This window comes from Podarcis cretensis (genome assembly GCF_951804945.1).
Source record: "Podarcis cretensis genome assembly, chromosome: 5".
Taxonomy (NCBI): Eukaryota; Metazoa; Chordata; class Lepidosauria; order Squamata; family Lacertidae; genus Podarcis; species Podarcis cretensis.
In genome coordinates, this window is record NC_137174.1 from 36,944,215 (window position 1) to 36,963,069 (window position 18,855).

General features: G+C 44.4%; 1 protein-coding gene across 1 annotated transcript in view; it reads left to right on the top strand.

Moving 5' to 3' along the window:
* Positions 1–1,138: 1,138 nt before the first annotated feature.
* LOC307216304 (uncharacterized protein) overlaps positions 1,139–18,855 on the top strand; it is a 128,141-nt gene continuing 110,424 nt past the window's right edge. The window contains exon 1 of the mRNA XM_079976477.1: positions 1,139–1,407. Within this exon, the coding sequence (XP_079832603.1) occupies positions 1,387–1,407 (21 nt within the window). The 5' untranslated portion in view covers positions 1,139–1,386. The remainder of the gene's footprint in view (positions 1,408–18,855) is intronic.

Consider the following 18,855-nt stretch of genomic DNA (forward strand, 5'->3'; position numbering starts at 1 on the left):
CTGTGTTAGCTGAACCTAGGTCCCGTTGATTTTCAGTGCGAAAAGTTTATCACAACAACTACATTATTTTGCTCTTATTTCAGTGGGGACTAGGTAAAGGTAAAGGAACCCCTGACCGTTAGGTCCAGTCATGACCGACTCTGGGGTTGCGGTGCTCATCTCGCTTTATTGGCCGAGGGAGCCGGTGTACAGCTCATGTGGCCAGCATGACTAAGCCGCTTCTTGCGAACCAGAGCAGCGCGCGGAAACACCATTTACCTTCCCACTGCAGTGGTACCTATTTATCTACTTGCACTTTCACGTGCTTTCAAACTGCTAGGTTGGCAGGAGCAGGGACCGAGCAATGGGAGCTCACCCCGTCGCAGGGATTTGAGCCGCCGACCTTCTGATCGGCAAGTCCTAGGCTCTGTGATTTAACCCACAGCGCCACCCGTGTCCAACTAACTAACTACTTCTAACCCATAGTTGTGCCCAACAAAGAAAGCTGAATAGGAAACACCACCTGTTAAAGAAGAAGCATTTCCTGGTAAAGATGTCTGAAGTTAGTTGGGCTGTTTGGGAGCATTATCCTCTTGTGCATTCCTGATCAGATGTAAAAAGAAATATGAGTTGCACAAGCTGCCTTGCTGAATCTTGCCAATTGCCCCCCTGCTTCCAGCGTTCCTGTCCATGGAGAGACATCTCCTTAGCAAATGTGATTCATTGACTGCTCTGCCAGGGTCATTGCCAGCATTTCTGCTTTTGTCTCATTAGTCCTCCCTTGCCCATAGCTCAGTCTCATAACTAAGAATCACAGCACTGTGAGGGATCCCTCAGATGGCCAATCCCCTGATTGACAACAATATAAAGTTACAATCTGCAGCCTATTAGGCTTTGTTGAAACAGTTTATTTACAGTATAACTATTACATGTGGCCACCCTGTTCTGGCATTTTTTGACATTAATCTACCAAATCCACATGGAAGTTTGCATTTTTAATATGCATTTTTAAAAGTTCTATCCTCTATCTATTACACTGGTCAACAACAAATTTGTTGTCTGCATTTTTTCAGTTGATTTAGGACGAATGTGATGCGCTGAATCCAAAAATCATGTTTGTTTTGCTCAATAAGGTCAAGTTTTTGAGCTATGGCCACATGTCATTTTTTTACGTTTTTGTTCACATGTACGGTTGTGTGGAGCATTTTAGAAGAAGTTGGTGGGGGTAAAATGCCATGTCGAATAATTGTTTTGATTGGAAATGATTATTTTAATGACAAGAAGTATTCAGGTCCGATAGTTCTGGGTGATTATGTCGAAAAGGGATCAGTTTAAAGTCATAAAACCTCAAAATCTTCCATAAATTGGTGCGGCAAAGCATAAAGTTGGGGGATCAAAACTAAGTTAATGGGGCAGCCGCCCCACGAAGTATCCTGATCTTCAATCAGCACGTTGTCCTGTAGCTCATTGTGAGGAAATTCCAGTGCCTATCTTCGGAGAACTTCCTGACATTAGTGACGAAGATGCCTCCAGTGTTGAAGGACATGAAGAAGAAGAAGTGGTTCTTGAAGATGATGCTCCACATCCATTTTCCCAAAAGGAGTTGAATGATCTAGTTCGCGACCTCAGCTTGTCAAAGGACTCTGCCGAACAGTTGGCATCCAGATTGAAGGAAAAAAACCTCCTCTCTGACAGTGCTCGCATCAGCTTCTTCCGCAACAGGCATCAAGAGTACCTCCGTTTTTTCTCGGAAGAGAAGGACTTGGTGTACTGTGCAGATATTGTGCAGCTTCTGCTCAAGCTTGGAGTGCCACAGTATGAACCCAAAGATTGGAGACTGTTCACTGACAGCAGCAAGCGATCACTGAAATGTGTTCTGCTACACAACGGCAACCAGTTTGCCTCTATAGCCCTGGCTCACTCAAGTACACTGAAGGAGAACTATGAAGCGGTGAAGTATGTGCTGGAGAAAATTGGTTATGATCAGCATAAGTGGTTTATTTGTGTTGACCTGAAGATGGTGAACTTTTTTTGGGACAACAGTCTGGCTTCACCAAGTACCCATGTTTTCTGTGCATGTGGGATAGTAGGGACCGTGCTCAGCATTACACGAAGAAGGACTGGCCTGTGCGGGAGGAATTGGTGCCTTGCAAAGAAAGGAACGTCATCAACGACCCTCTGGTGGACAGAGACAGAATACTCTTCCCACTGCTGCACATCAAGCTCGGCTTAATCAAGCAGTTCACCAAGGCTCTGGACAAGGATGGTGACTGCTTCACTTACTTGTGCCAGGCTTTTCCAGGATTGACCATGGAGAAGTTGAAAGCTGGCATCTTTGACGATCCTCAGGGAAGTGTGAATTTTGAAGGATGGCTCTTTTCCAGTTCTTGAATTGTTCTGGAAACTGTGAAATAGGTATGTCATACTTAAATGCAAACTGAAAAGAAATTCTTCCTGATCCCTAACTACAACTTTCAGTAGCCTCAGCCAGGTGTACTCAATTGTTAGGATGATGGGAGTTGTAGTCAACAACATCTGGAGGGTGTCACCATGGCTAAGTAAAGGTAAAGGGATCACTGACCATTAGGTCCAGTCATGACCAGCTCTGGGGTTGTGGCGCTCATCTCACTTTACTGGCCAAGGGAGCCGGCGTACAGCTTCCGGGTCATGTTGCCAGCATGACTAAGCCACTTCTGGTGAACCTGAGCTGCACACGGAAATGCCGTTTACCTTCCCGCCGGAGCGGTACCTATTTATCTACTTGCACTTTGATGTGCTTTCGAACTGCTAGGTTGGCAGGAGTAGGGACCGAACAACGGGAGCTCACTCTGTTGCGGGGATTCGAACCGTCAACCTTCTGATAGGCAAGTCCTAGGCTCAGTGGTTTAACCCACAGTGCCACCTGCATCCCATGTCACATGGGTGCCACCATGGCTACTCGTTTTCTAAAGACTGGTGGCTTGAGATTTCATTTAAATGCATCTTTACTGTGCAATGTGGATAGGCAACCTTGCTTACTGAATGCACACATTGAAAGCTAGAATAACCCATGTATGAAGGCTGGGATGCCAGTCACAGATGCCCAAGGCTGCTGATCACAGCTTGAAGCACTCCCCCCCAACTCTTCACACCACATGTATAAAAAAGAAAAAGTGAAAATAAACAGCCCTGCTTCTCTGTGTTTATTTTGTTCATAAATCTCTCGAATTATGAGAAAGGAGAGGAAGAAGCATCACAACATTTTGATTATGCATAATAAATAGCACAGCAGCTTTTGCAGTGTTTGATCTCAGTAACAATAGTAATAGTACTTAGCTCTTGCACAGTAGTCAAAGGCAACGTATGTCACCACAGTAATGATCCGCAATCCAAACAAAAAGAAATCAGACAAGGAGAGGCATAGCACAGTACGTGTGTCCTGTAAGGTGCTGGCAGGGCAGCTATTTAGGCATGGCAAGGTGCAGATGTGCCTCCTCTCCAGGTTTCAGGTCACCTATGCTTATTCTTAGCGGAACACGGGTGGCACTATGGGTTAAACCACTGTGCTGCTTGGGCTTGCCGATTGAAAGGTCAGCGGTTCGAATCCTTGTGACGGGGTGAGCTCCTGTTGTTTGGTCCCAGCTCCTGCCAACCTAGCAGTTCAAAAGCACCCCAAAAGTGCAAATAGATAAATAGGTACTGCTCCGGCGGGAAGGTAAATGGTGTTTCCGTGCGCTGCTCTGGTTTCGCCAGAAGCGGCTTTGTCATGCTGGCCACATGACCCGGAAAAACTGTCTGTGGAAGTGGATAAATGCTGGCTCCCTCAGCATGTAAAGCGAGATGAGCGCTGCAACCCCATAGTTGTTCATGACTGGACTTAATTGTCAGGGGTCCCTTTATCTTTACCTTTATGCTTATTCTTAGTGTGGAGTGCAACCATATCCCTTCTTATTAAGAGCTAACATAAGCTCAACAAATGCCCATAAGATACCCCAACCACCCTCCATAAATAATATTGATTGTAGCAGTAGTGGCCAACCTAGTGCCCTCCAGAAGTTGCTGGCCTACAACTCCATAATCCCTGACCATCAGCCACGATGGTTTGGGTCCGTGGACTTGTAGCCCAGCATCAACAGGTAAGTACCTACCCCAGACTACAGAATGTTTAAATGATCCCACCATGTGGCCATCTATGTAGGCAGTGGAGCAGGACTGTCCCTGCCTCCAACTTCATGTACTCTACTGGCTGCACTCCTCACAACAGCACAGTGCTTGAAAGGGAAGCGCAATACACACACAGTTCTATGAGTACACGTTCTCCATGCAGATTGAGAACATTCAGAGGGAGAGACTAATTGCATGCACTGCTGTAAAAGCATGGGCTTCTCTTTCAAATGAGTCTAATGACTTCAAAGTATTGGAAGTCATGGTGGTGTGAAGCTGGGGTATGTGGTCCTGTTCTCCCTCTGTGCGTTGAATGTTCATGGGTGTGTGTCTGCTATGAGTCATTCATTCCCCTTACATTGCAAAGCAGATCTTCGAACCTTGTGTTTTCCCCATTCTCAGCACGACAACCTAAAACACCAGGTTCCCTAGCAGTTTGGGCTGTGGTGTATGTTTTAAATTTCTTTTACATGTACTTCCCCCAAGAGGCATCAGCTGCCATGTTCATTAAAAAAATGTCTAGAATGTTTTTGCAGGTGTGTATGTGCGTATTTGCAAATGTGCCTAGTGATTTGCTTTATTTGAACTCTGTTACAGGTGCATGAAAAAAACAACTGCCCTCAAGACACATCAACATCCACTCTGGAGTTTCTTATGACTACATTGATGAACAGTCTTCTTAGTGCAGAAATTCAACTGAAGTAAGCTCCAAAGAATTTATATATATCAGATACAGCCAGACATTTACCTTTAACGTCTCCGAAATCTTTGGTAGTCTTCCTGCTAAAAAATTAAGGCCCGGTGGGCAGAGTCTCTCAGAGGTGTGTCTTCTCCAGAAATCCCAAAGTTTAATTTTAGTGTCACGATGCAAAAACACAACATAGCAAGCCTGTGCCACACAGTTTAGAATAGCCCCTGACACAAAAGGCACAGAGGCATGCTGAGAAATTGTTCAGCCCATTGAACATTATGTACTTGGATGGTAACGTGGGTGGAAACATGAGCATTTCAGAGAGGATGTGAATGGTTAGTGCAGAATCATTATCAGTTTCTTGCGATGCAATTTGTTAATGCCTCACAATTAGTCTCTCAGACCTCGTGAATCGCAGCTCACTGCAGTGAAGCATAAAGCAGCTGACATTCCTTCATTTGGAGAAGAGAGCTGATGTTGATGGAGACTGCATTTTTCGACAAAAGTCAGAGCAAGTTAGTAAATTGAATTGGAATAAATTGTGTGTGTGTGTGAGTGATAAACAGAATATGGGCCCTGCTGTTTTAATGAGGTTTGTCTGCCAAATTTCCTAAAGTCACATTGGCTGGAACGATTAACTCACCCTAGGATGAATTTGCCTTTGCTCAGCACAGTGAGAAGAGAAATCATATCCTACGGATTCAAAGGCATTAAAATTGCACAGCAAAGCGCCCCCACTTGCAAACTGCTTAAGCAAAACAAAGAGCTGGTCCTGGTCCCAGTCAAGAGAACCACACAATACTTATTTATATTTCACCAGAGCAAGGCTGGCAACCCTCTACAACTCCTAGCAAGTTGAGCTATGGGATACCACTGGCACAAAGCCTACTGCAAGTGTGTTTGCCACACCAATACCCACACCAATTTCAAACAACTGTGCCCTGGTTTACCCAATCTTGGTGTCCTCTCTCATCCTGCTCCTCCCAGTCCTGTTCCATTCCTAGCTGTGGACATAAAGGGTCAAAGTTCTACCAATGGAGGGCAATAACCATTTTTGCTATAATAAACAAAGCCATAGCAAACTCCTTAACTGAACTGTTATCCAACCAAGAGGGAGACTACTGGGGCATAAAGGTCTATAATGAATAGAGCTTGCATCATTCTGTTGATTGTTTTCAGTCAGAAAGTCTTGACTGCCAGACAAATTAAACCCACATGAGAGAAATTTGCAGTCTTTGTAGATTCCCTTCCAGCAATATTCACTCTTTCATGATTTTGCTGTATATTTTTTGTTGTGGTTCTATTAGGTTATTGAATGGTTTTTAATATGAGGAATTGTTCTTTTTCTGATTTTATGTTAGGCTTTATTCTCTTGCAATTTTGTACGTTGCATGGAGACTCCTAAGGTGGCAAGCAACTAATAAATTGAATGATAATAATGATTTGTTGCTAAAATCTTCATTACACTGAAGAACTGATACTGTAAGAAGTTCTGCCTTTAAATTTACACAGGGAGAAACCCTTATAGGGCTGCTCCAAATTCTTTTCCTGAACTTTTCCAAAATGAATAGAGCTGAATCTCATTTTGTTGAAATACGTTGGGTCTCCACATTTTCTCTCTCTCTTGGGCATTAGTGCAACATTCAGGATGGTGGGCAGCTCTGTTGAATTTTTGTCCAGCATATGGTAATCCCCAATTCTTTATTTAAGCAGATGAAAAATGAGGGCGGAGTACCAGCAGCCAGGCGTTTGGTCTCCAGAAAGATGAGAAAAGAATATCTCTCCCTTTTAAGCACAATGCTGCTTTTGCATAAGAAATAGAGGGATGGGGAAAAATGAAATTTCTCCTGCTTCCTGTAACATCTGCTTCCAGCACTCAATAGTTTACTGTTTGCTCCTGAATTAATGAGTTTCTATGCCCATATTTTACTCATAACACTGTTGTGGTGAGAGGGGGTGCTTGCAAGGGTACTTTGGTAGCTGGGAGAGAGCATGCTCAACCCTTGACCCCACCCACTGGCTCTCCCCAGCACCTAGACTTCTCTACTGCTGTTTCATTGATTTCTTCCGAAGATGGACTCTGTAGCCAAAAATAAGCTCAGCTGTGGGGAAAATGCCTGGGGTGGTTATTAAGGGAATTATTAGTTGTGCATCCCCCCTAGTCCCATCCATTGATCCTCCTCTGTATGTGTCCCCAACTTCCCCATTCTCCTTCCTTTGTTAAAAGTAAAATAAAATAAAACCAAGGGCTTGAGAACACATGTCAAGATGACAACTAGCTCTGCCCTCAGCTATCCATTCCTGTGCAACAGATTTTCTTCATAGAAGTGTATAAAAAAAGTTCCACCTGGGATTGGCTGCAAACGATGGGCATTATGGAGAAGCAGAATATACACATTGTTCATTGGAATAAATGTGCCAGCAGCTGCTTTCAGCTCAGCACAAAAGAGCCCTCTGCTTTTTGCTGAGCGCCAGTTCACAAGAGCAGCAGGACACATGTCCCCTGCGCCGAGAGGGGAGGGAACATATCAATATTTCCTTTCACTCAAGCCAAGTCTGCTCTAATGCAATGTGTGCTTTCCTTCTTGGCACTTATTCTGGAGACAGAACCATGGTGCTTTTGGAGACACAGGTCACTGAATCAAATTAACCTCTTTCTGAGCACAATTTAAACAGGCAAAATTTTAACTCAAACTAAGAAAAGTTTCTTTGAAGACAACCAGACAACTTGGGGGGGGCAGTTCAAGGAAGGATCATGGTTTGGAGGGGCAGAGCTTAATTTGCATGTGGAAGGTTGCAGGTTCAATCCTTGGCATGTCCAGGAGAAACACTGGGAAGCTGTCAGTCAGTACAAGCCATACTCACGACAGGTCTGATTCAGTATAAGGCGACTTTCTATGTAAGCATGTATAGCATTCCGATTCTGTTGTCTTCCATGAGCATTTTCTTCCCAATCATGCTTATTGTGCCACAATAGTCACACTTCATCCCCAGCATGAATTTCTACTTGAGAGACAAAAAACACACCCGTTCCCCACTACAAAAAGAAACCCTCACACTCAGAGAGAAACTTGGCACAATTCAACTAGAGTTAAACACTCTTAATTCTCATTCATTTGAAGCAGAGATGGGGAATCTCTGGTTCTTCTCCACCTTCTATCAGCTGCAGCCAACATAGTCAACGGACAGGCCCAACCCCAACCCCCAACCCCAGAAAGCCACAGCTTCACCACCTCTGGTTTAAAGTGCTTACACCTCTCCTGTGGAAGTCAGTGCAACTTTGTAAATGAGGGAACATCTCTTGTCTCCCCAAGTGAAGGCCAGCTGCAGCCGAGGCTGGAGTATGGGCTTTGGAAGGAAATTTTAGTAGAAGCTCCTAAAACTCCAGCATTATACAACCTACTTGCAGGTTAGGAGAGCATTCACCTCTGTGTGAGGCGAGGAGACCGAAGGGTTTGGTAAGAACAGAGGAGAACATCCTGCAAATTTCTCCGTAATAAACTCCACTTGTCGATCAAGCTGAATGTGTGTTTGTGATCATATTTGGGAAGACCCCAAAGGGAACAAGGGCAAGAAGAAAGAGAAAAGACCAAAGGAAAGGCTGAACAATCAGAAGAATGGAATAAACTAGACAATGAGCCAGTCTGGTACTGTATATCTCTTTCAATATCACTGAGGAACGTTCTGAGCGTTCAGGAAATTGAGCAGCAGAAAAAGTAAATAGTCCGTCTTTGAACTCACTGAAGTCCTACTGATTTCTTTCAGTCCTGAAGGGCTGCGGGGGGTGGGGTGGGGGAGGAATACTGTAAGATCAGTATATCAAGGCACATTTGAAGCTTAACAGACTGGGACTGATTGGATAATAAAGAGCCTGAGGCAACAGAGTTTTAAAGATGTGAAGCATTTGAATTCTTAAGAAGCAAGACAATAGAAAGGGATGGTAAAGAATTAGCTATGGAGACTCTATAAATTATTCTGGAAGTCTCTCAAGTACTGTGAAAACAAGTTAAAAAATTTTTAAAAAACCTTTTTAGATGTAACAATTATTTGGTTCCATTTAAAGTGATTATATAGGGCACAAATAAACTTTATTCAGAAATTTTATTTCGCAGACCTGATCAGCAATTGTTATCTGCAACACACACACAAATTCATTCTACAGAAACAGAGGGGATAAGAAATGAGATTTTGTGAGACATATTTGAAACGTTGCATAAGCAATTATGTGCATGAGAGATATTTAGCAGATTGCAAGCAGTCTGTACATAGAAAACATGGCAACAAATTATAGAGTGACCCAAGCCCCTGATCTGCTGCGCTGGAGGAGATTTGGATAGAGTAGAGAAGACCCTCTGTTCAGCTCTTTCTGACCCAACCAGCCCCCACTAGCTGGGGAGCTCTGTTGTCCCTGGGGAGCCTCAAGGGTGCACTGCACCTCCTCAAATATTGGGTGGAAGCTACCACCCAGCAGAAACCTCGAAAACGGGGTGTTTCAGCTAAGCCTAGCACTGGATGCACAGGATCCAACCTGGGGACAGTTGCAGCAAAGCAGCATTTCTTCCGCCCTGGGCTGTGTGAGCACTGAAGTTGTGGATGCAGTGCTTAAGGAATCCGAAAACTACTGTCGCAAATTCTGTACACCTGAATTTCTGGACAAACTGCTGCCCGAGGCAGTTGCCTCCCCTTGCCTCATGAGTGGGCTGGCTCTGGAACCTGCATCCACTAGCTTGGACCCAGGACTCAACCTTGAAACATCAAGGGCTTCCAGTCCATCATGCGCAGGGCGAATAATAGGCACTCCCACCCTGACTCAGAGAGGTCTTATGCCCACCATTATTGTGGGCTCTCGCTGCATTTTGGAAGTTGCTAAGGCGAAATTTATATAAGTACAAAAGAACTGGCTAAGATGAAAACCATGTTATATTGCTCAATTGAGCAGTTATAATTGCCTGTGTATCGCCACCCTCTTGCAGTCACTTATACCTCAGAGGACCAGGGATAAAAACGAGAGGAAATGTAACACAAATGTTCCCTGTCACTTGATATCCACTGAACTGTGCTGGGAGTCCTGACTTTCAAGGCCTTCAGTATCAGTCTGAATGTGACCTTTACCTGATCCCAATTTAAAACTGGCAATTTTTCGATAGGGAGCAGCCCTACCCTGGCAAGGACATCGATTAGATGAGCCATCAAAACTTTTCTCATTTTCATGAAATATTGACTATAAGATATCTTGACTGACCTGAGCCTCCGCTGCTGCTCTCAAACAGAAGGTCTTCGGATGCTTTATGATTCTTCCTTAGAAAATTGGATTGTAATGCAAAACGAGAGCTGTTAAATGGTCCACAAATCCTTTTGTGGGTAGGAGGACAGTATTTTAATTGTACTAATAGCTTTAATAAAAAGAGTGTGCTCTTTTGTGGGGTTTGAAATTTTGTATGTAACCAATTTATAGAAGGAAAAACTGAACGGGGGAAAAGAGGCCTATGCTTTAAGATAGTAACAATTGTCTGCCAGATTAAAATGCTTTTTGAGATTCTTAAGAAAATAACACCAGGGTTTTATTCCCCTCCATGACCCATGTACACAATAACTGGTGTGTGCGTGTGTGGAGGGGTGGAAGGAAAGACTTAATTTTGCTGTAAATCTAAAGCGTGGCACAACAACTCTTCAGGAAAATACTATATAAATAAACCTTTCATTTAAAAAATCCCCTCACTGAATACACTGCATACAATACATAAATGATATCTACTTACATCACAGCAGATACTGTGTCCTGTGTTAAGAAGAAGGTAAACCTTTTCAGTCCTTCAGCTCCCTTTTGCAACTTTGTTTCAGCCCCAACCTGCTGAAAGTAACCACTTGATGTATTGCAATACATCTTAGTGCCATATAATGAATTACCGTGTTTTTCTGTGTATAAGACTTTTTGCTAAAAGAAAATGAGCTTTTAGCTTTTTGCTAAAAGAAAATTAGGCAAAAATTCTGTGTCGTCTTATACACGGATAGTGAATGCAAAGGGGGGACATGCGATTAATGGCAGCAGCAAGCAGGAGATTGACAGTGGCGATTGGGCAGGTGATTGGTGGCTGTGGCAAGGCGTGCTGGCAATTGGCTGTGACTGCAGCAATTGGGCAGTCGATTGGCAGCTGCGGCGAGGTGTACGATCGGCAGTGGCGGGCAGGCGGGTGAGCGATTGGTGGAAGAGACCTCCCCACCCCCCAAAAAAGCTAAACTTCTTAATTTTGGGTTTAAAAAAATAGGGGCCGTCTTATACATGGGGGTGTCTTATACACAGAAAAATACGGTATAATACGTCTTGTTGTGTGACATTGTGTGAGTCAGATTATGAGCAAAATACACATAGAACAAATTCTGCATATCAAACCGGTGAAATGAATTGTGACCCCCGCACATACAGGCGCTCTGTAGCTTTTCTTTTGGAATCATCTCTCCTGCTTTTCATGCTGCGATAACCTCTGCTAAATCAAAACGAAAGCTTTCCCCAACGTTCCTCCTCCTCTCTCCAGAGGAGGAGCTGCTTCACTCATGCATTGCTAATGACCTTCAAATATACCCCCTACTGTGCTCTGTCCTATCATGCCATTAAGTAGCATAATTGACAAAAGAGTTGAAATATTCTCCCCCCGCCCTGATGATTGCAGCTATTAATACTTTTTAATAGTTTTAAGGGGAAAGGAAAAACAGATCCTTCTGGGGAAAAACAACAACAGCAACCACATTTTGATGCAACATGCATCACAGACTTTCCTAGATAGTGAACAGTACAAAAAACTTACATGGAAGCACTGGAACCCTTTTGGAAGCCCAAGGGGCTCCTTGTTGTGCAAACGCAAGGTTGGGGAGCCCCGGCTTCAAACAAAGCCTCAACTGTGACCTTGCTAAATGTCCTTAAGGACTCAAAAACATGAGAAGCAATTGACTCGTTTTACATAAGGCTGTAGAGTCTCCTTAACACTTTTGGAGTGTTCACAGCAGTTCGCACATATTTTTTCAGGAAACCTTACAAAGGGTTATCCCCTTGTGTTGCAGATGAAAGGATACTGAGGCTGAGAGATAACAGTCTAAGGCAGGGGTCAGCAAACTTTTTAAGCAGGGGGCAAGTCCACTATCCCTCAGACCTTGTGGGGGGCAGGACTATATTTTTTTTTGGGGGGGGGAAGGAACGATTTTTGCCTGCTCGCAAAGAGGCCTGAAGATGCTTCGCATTACCTGCCTCAGCTGTCGCCCCAATAGCCGCAGTTGGGCTTCTCCAGCCAGCCAGGCGCCGTGGCGGGGTAGGAGGTTGTGTCGGCAGGTGAAGACAGAAGCAGCAGCCCCAGCGGAGGAGCCGTGGACAGAGGTAGGGGAACCAGGGCGTTGCTGGAGCTTTTACCCACCACCTGCTGCTGCTGCTGCTTCTTGAGAGGTACTGTGGAGAAGAAGACAGCCGCCTGCCAACCCGCAAGCTGCGGCCACGGCCACTGTAACAACCGGCCTGAACACCGTGGGAGGAATGAAGGAGGGAGGTAGGCAGGCAGGCGGTGACGAAGAAAGCATGTGAGAAAATGGCTTGGAAAAGTGGTGGAAAGAAGGAAGGAAGGGCGGACTGAGGGAGAGGGAGGAGGAGCAGGAGGAAAAGGCAGCAGCTGCTGAGGTGGACAGGCGGGCAAGCTGATTCCTGCTGTCGACAGTGCCTGGTGTGGGACAAGATTGCTCCATCCCTGAGGAGAAAAGCACCGCCGTGTGAGGGAGAGGGAAAGAATGGGCGCGCTGGCGATCCACACACTGGCAATCCATGCGGTGATTCCTGGATTGTCTGCGGGCCAGATCTAGGTGGCGATTGGGCCTGATCCAGCCCGCAGGCCTTAGTTTGCTTACCCATGGTCTAAGGCCACACCTGGAGGTCATAGCCTGGGGAGCAGAAGGGCTGCTGCTTGTGAAAGCCAGGGAAGAAGATGAGGGGGGAGGAGCACCAATTTTTGGGGCAGCACCCTTGGTTTTTGCTGGCTGATGTGGTGGAGAGTCCTGGATCAGGCTGATGGCTCATAGCTGGCCCAGCTTAGAACCCAGTGTGTCCTTCACAGGCCCAGCTGCACTCCATCCCACCCCAGAAACTTCCCATTAATGGGATTCTTTCCAGCTGCTGCTGGCAAGGGTACCACCGGTTGTAACTTCTGCCCATCCACATTTTTGCGTGGTGGCAGAGGTCCTTGCCAGCAGAGGCAGGCAGAAGGCTGCTGCTGCAGCCAAACGCCACCAGTATGCTGGAATGGGGGTTTGGATTCCTCGGCTTGGCATGGTTCAATTCTGCAGTTTTCTAGCTCACCACTCATAATATTGGCTGCTATGCTAAAATCTCCTGATTAATTTGTATGAGGAATTAATGGAAATTCTGTGAAACAGCAACGCAAACTAACTTGTAGTTAAGGGTGCAATGTTTTGTTGCAGGCCTCACTTTTTTAGCCTATTGTCATTTTCAGGAATCATTACATTGCAAATCCACAATCCCCTGTTACTATCTAGTGCATGTTGTCCATTTTCTTAAGGCATGTATGAGAGAAAGTCTTTTCAGTGTTGGCTCCTCAACGCTTGAGTGTTGGCTTTCTCTGCCTGGCACCTAAAGTGATATATTTTCAGCATCAGGCAAAGAAAAAGATTTTTTTGTTCACTTTACCCTGACCTTTTGACACCTTTTAATATTGTGTATCCCCAGTAGGATTATTGCACCAATTTTTAACGGGGTATTTTGGGGGTTGATGTTGTCTTTTATCTAATTTGATATTTACCTAATAAATTGATTTGTCTTTTAATTTGTGTTGGCTACATTATTATGTGCCACCTAGAGTCTATGCTAATAGGTAACTCATCACGATAAATAATAAACAAATATGTGCATTGAAGTTTATAGGTAGATTGACAAGAACATTAAAAATGTTGAGGAATTGAAAATTAAGGAAACACTTCCTAGCATCTTGGTTCTTTTTCTGTCTCAAAATCCCCCTGCCAGGCCTATGCATTAAAAAACAATCCAGATCGACAGCAGCATTTTCAAGGACACAATCAGCCTCCTTTCTTTCATCTTTGGGCTTGTTATCTTCACCAATGAACTCTAGCCAAACGTATATTCTGGGATGTTGGTAATGGAAGGGAGCTGCTTGCAGTCTCAAGTAAAGCTTGCAATCTTGTGCACCTGAGCTCAGAAGAAAATCCCCTTGAAAGCAGTGGGAATTTGAGGCATGATCAGTAAACATGAATAGGTTCTGGCTGACATTATAGGAATAGAACTTTCAGTGAATGATGAGGGGATTGGTCTAATTCTCAGTCCTTTTTACTTTCACATATGTTTACCCAGAGATCTGCTCCATCCCATTTCTGTATTAATCTGCATTTTAGAAAAACCAACTCTCAAAAATTGCATTTAAATCCATATTTCTAAAACACTTTCCTCCTCACAAAACACAGCTTCCCATGCATATTTGCATTGTTCTGAGTTCAGAACTGCATCAGCAGGAGCGTAGGAAGGAGGGTGTGGGTGGTGCGGCTCATCCTGGTCCCGGGTGTCATCCTTGGGGGGTTGTGTGACAAAATGGCACACCGCGGGGGATGGCACTTACTGCGGGGCCTGGCCTGCAGAGCACCTGAGCCACATGTCTCTCCCAAAATGGCAGCGTGGGGCTTATGTCCACCAGGCGGACTCCGTGGGTAGCTTGCCGTGCCACCCACCTGGGTGGATGGCCGCAGCACCCTGTGTTCAGATCACCCCGCCCTCCTGGGTGGCTCACTCTGCCCCCGCCACTCCGGGTGCCAGAGTAGCTAGCTATGCCCCTGTGCATCAGAACATTGGGGGAGACTGGAAATTGATGAGTAGCTTACGTTCTGATCCATGGGTGTTAGCCTGGGAAGTGCAGATCATCTTGGTTCTTCTCAGAATTCATGAAAATTGAATTCATCCAGCCTAAAAAACCAAATGTACCTCTGGGACCAAGAGGCAGGGAGCATTAGATGGGGCAAATTATTAGTAGGTCAAGAATCCCCTGGCTTGCCACTGCTTCTCCACTCAAAACAGCAGTGTTTTTGTTTTTATTTTTTTATTTTTTTAAAAAAAAACTCTAAGGCATTGATACACACACTTGTGGAGAATTCCCAGCTTGCTTCTTGGTATGTAACCTGAATATACCCATTTTGCACAGAAATACAAATTCATGCTGATCAGGATCCACTCCAGGGTTATTGTATCAATGCAAGAGCACACCCACACCCACACCACACTTTAAGTGTACAGTACCTGAATGGCTGTTCTGCATTATTTATTTCTGTGAACAGAGTTATGATTGATGGTTTGACAGATTTAACAAATACACTCATCTCTGGTCATAAATTGGGGGACTAAGCAGCACAGTTATACTCAGCAGTATATTATAAAATCATGCTGAGCACTTACATTGTGCAGATCTTGTTGATCTCTACCATTATGAAATGGTTTTTGGAGGGGATTGAGTATTTGATTGTTCCCCTATTTTTTTAAAAAAGCTAGATGCAAAACTTTGATGCTAAGGACAAGAGAATGTTTTACAAAGAAAATCTCTAACGTGGGGATTCACATCCTGATCCGCGGTGTAATTGTTGATTATCTCTGAACTTTATTGCCAACAAGCTTGGCTCTAGGTCAGGCATAGGCAAACTTGGCCCTCCAGATGTTTTGGGACTACAACTCCCATCATCCTTAGCTAACAGGACCAGTGGTCAGGGATGATGGGAGTTGTAGTCCCAAAAACATCTGGAGGGCTGAGTTTGCCTATGCCTGCTCTAGGTTTTGAAGGGCCCTGGGCAGGATCCCCACTACCACACGGGTCCCACAGTGACCCCCTTAATTGGACCTCCCAGCCTCTCCTTCATGCTTGCAAGTGGACTTACCTAGTGACCCTGCAATGGGCTGGAAGCCAAAAAACCTGAGCTAGTGGCCACCAGATTTGATCTTCCACAACTTTTTGTAGATAAAATTTGGTTGTCACCAAGCCCTGATCAGAGCCTAGGAGTGGCTTGGCCTATTAAATCATCTCCACTACTGGGAAAGTCTAAGGCTGGTGGCTGCCCAGGTAGTGGCAGGAGCTGTGGGAGCACAGCCAAGACATCAGCCAGGTGGACACTGACAAATGCCCCACTCTGCAGATAGGCTGATTGCCAGAACTGGTGAGCAGGCAAAATGGTGGCAACCAGAAAGCTCACAGCTAGGGCCAATACTGACCTCAGAGCAAGACGAGGAGAAGTCCTAGGTGATAAATACGTGGGGGAGGCATGCTAACACCCACAGTTCATCATACTACCCATTTTCAGAAGACAAGAGGAAAGCCTTTTCAAAAACAATGTTTATTTTCTCTCGCTCTTAATGGTCCAGCCATAAGGGCCCCTCCAGATGTTCTTTAGATTGCACATTCCTGATGAGTTGTGCTCATGATGCTCTTGGGGCAGTCATACATGATTCCAGTTTCAATACACTTTGCACTTGCAAGCATTTTAGGGTAGTCATAATGCTTCATTTCCAATCAATGAAAATCTTGTAACAGTAAGTTTTGACTTGATGAAAACAGAAACGAGACAGGGAATTGAGTGTTCCATTATTCGTCTTGTGGCTGGAACAGAAATCCATGCAGTGAATATGATCAGTATTTGCTGCTGTTGATTCAGTCTGCAAACGATACGCAATTGATTACATCCTCCCCATATGCATTGAAGTTTCTTTGCACTGAAATGTGTGGGGTGGAATAACATAATGATAATGCACTTTACGTAATGAATTACTTAAGTTGCGTATGTAATATAATCACAACAGACAAGACAAAGAATGTTGGAGGTGAAAGACGAACTGCAGTGGAAAGGAATCAGCACTGCATGCAACAAATTCAGGGTGGAACAGAAAATGATACCTTCTTAAACCCCTAGAGAGGAGCAAGAAGAGCAGAAGCTGATGGGGATATTTTTAAAAATGCAATCACACTGCATCTCCTTTCTTGTCTTAGTTGTTTTTCACAAATGATCCCATTCATAGCTTAGGCCAATAGGGGTGGAAGGCGCTCCTTTAAAAGCTTCTGCTGACTTCTTGGCCATATCTCCATTAGAAACTAAACACTACAGGAGCTCTGCAGCAGTGAGAGAAATCTGCCTTCAGGCATGCATTTCAAAGCACATAGGAAGACTCCAGCTACAGGCTGGGCTATTTGTAAGAGTGGCTAGCAGAACAGAAGGGGTGTGTGTCTTGGCATCCTTTTTTCATCTACTCAGCATAAGTCTAGGCAGTTTAATTAGGCTCCTAAGGCTGGCAGCCAGGACAAATAGCAGCCAGGGCACTCCAGTTAGTGCTGCCTCCCACTCTGCCTAGGGAGTGTTTGTTTCTTCAGGAGGCAGGAAGCAGCTAAGGAGAAATGCACCCACACAGAGACCTTGCCTGCAGATCAAAAGAGCCAATGCAATTATTTCTTTCTCCCTTCCAAAGAGGTGCAAACTTTAGCAGCTAAAGAATTTGGAACCCCACACCAGACTATGTTCTGTGACTTAGAGAACAAAATTAGGTCCCTGAATATCAGAACTGTTGCTGTTGTTTACTTATGAATTAAACTTTTAGACCATCCTGCAGGATTTCAGGGCGGTGTACAAATAAGACCTCTTCTTCACAGGCCAGAAGTGTTTTTCACAGCAATGGATTCTCCATTTGCAAAGAAGAACTCTGACATTCAGAAATTAGAGCTTTGTTGTTGTTGTTTTTTGAAGCAGGGATGGTGGGATGTAGAGTTCTCCATTTGCAAGGTCTGCCCTCCTTTGGAAAGAAAGAAATCTGTTCATTATTCATAAGTGGCTATTTTATTTTGCTCTATGCTTTGCAACGACAGCTCATATGTAAATCATTTATATGTGACCTGCTTTTATTTTCTTGCAGTGCCAACCAGCTCTAAGAAACAACTTCACTCACTGCAAAGCAATACATGCTCCAGCCTACCTCTGCCCCCACACAATGATACTCAGTAGTAAAACACATTACCCACCAACTCCTGAAAATAAAATATTTTTCCTTCCAACAGAGTACAGATTTAGAGGAATGTTTTTAACTGCCAATGAAATACAGGAAAAAAATAACTTGAAGCATTCCCCCCCACCCCCTCAAGTGTACCAGTCCCTATTTGAATGTTTTAAGATTTATAAGGTTAACTATATTCCCCCCAGCATTCTACAGCATCCCTGGCTGCCCATGCCTTCTGATTTGGAAAAAAAACCCAAGGGAGGAGCTACCTCATCATAACTTCCCTTGGACTTTAATTGAAGCAGAGGCACCCAGGGAGGCTGCAGAGTGTACACCTTTGGTGAGATAATATGTATAATGAAAGAGAGGGCACTCACAAAAACCTATTGGCCACTGCTTTGTAAGGAAACTATGACACAAACCATGAAGTCAGCTCATGAGAATTTCACCATTTTTTTCCCTTTCCTCTTTGATAGTTTCTTTTCTTATTATTTGATGGACAATAGTGTGTGTGGCAAGGGGAAATGCTAAGCTGGCCAAATGGACACTGATGGTGAGGTCTGTCCTTTGTAGGACAATACTATGATTTTGGTAGACATGCTATTTAGCATGACATGTTCAGGTGTGCGCCTGCACTTTGGGTGAGGGAGTCCCGTTATTGGACATGAGCTTGACTTCTAATGCAAAAGGTTTGCCTTCCTTCTAAACCCTACCACAGTCTTGCAGACCTAGCTGAGCTACAATTCATCCCAGCATCCCTTTAAAAACCAACAAACCAGAAGGTACTACATCTGTAAACTTCCCTTCCCTTGCAATACAACAAAAGCAATGCTGCAGTGCAATAACACCTTCATAGCGTCACAGTTGGGGAAAAGATTCAGAACAAGACTCACACTTCACGGTGGTTCCTCTAGTGTTTTGTTTTGTTTTTAACTCTTAGATGGTTTTTCAATAAAGAGTCGGTGTGATACAATCATATCTCGGGTTACAGATGCTTCAGGTTGGGTTTTTTCCGGGTTACAGA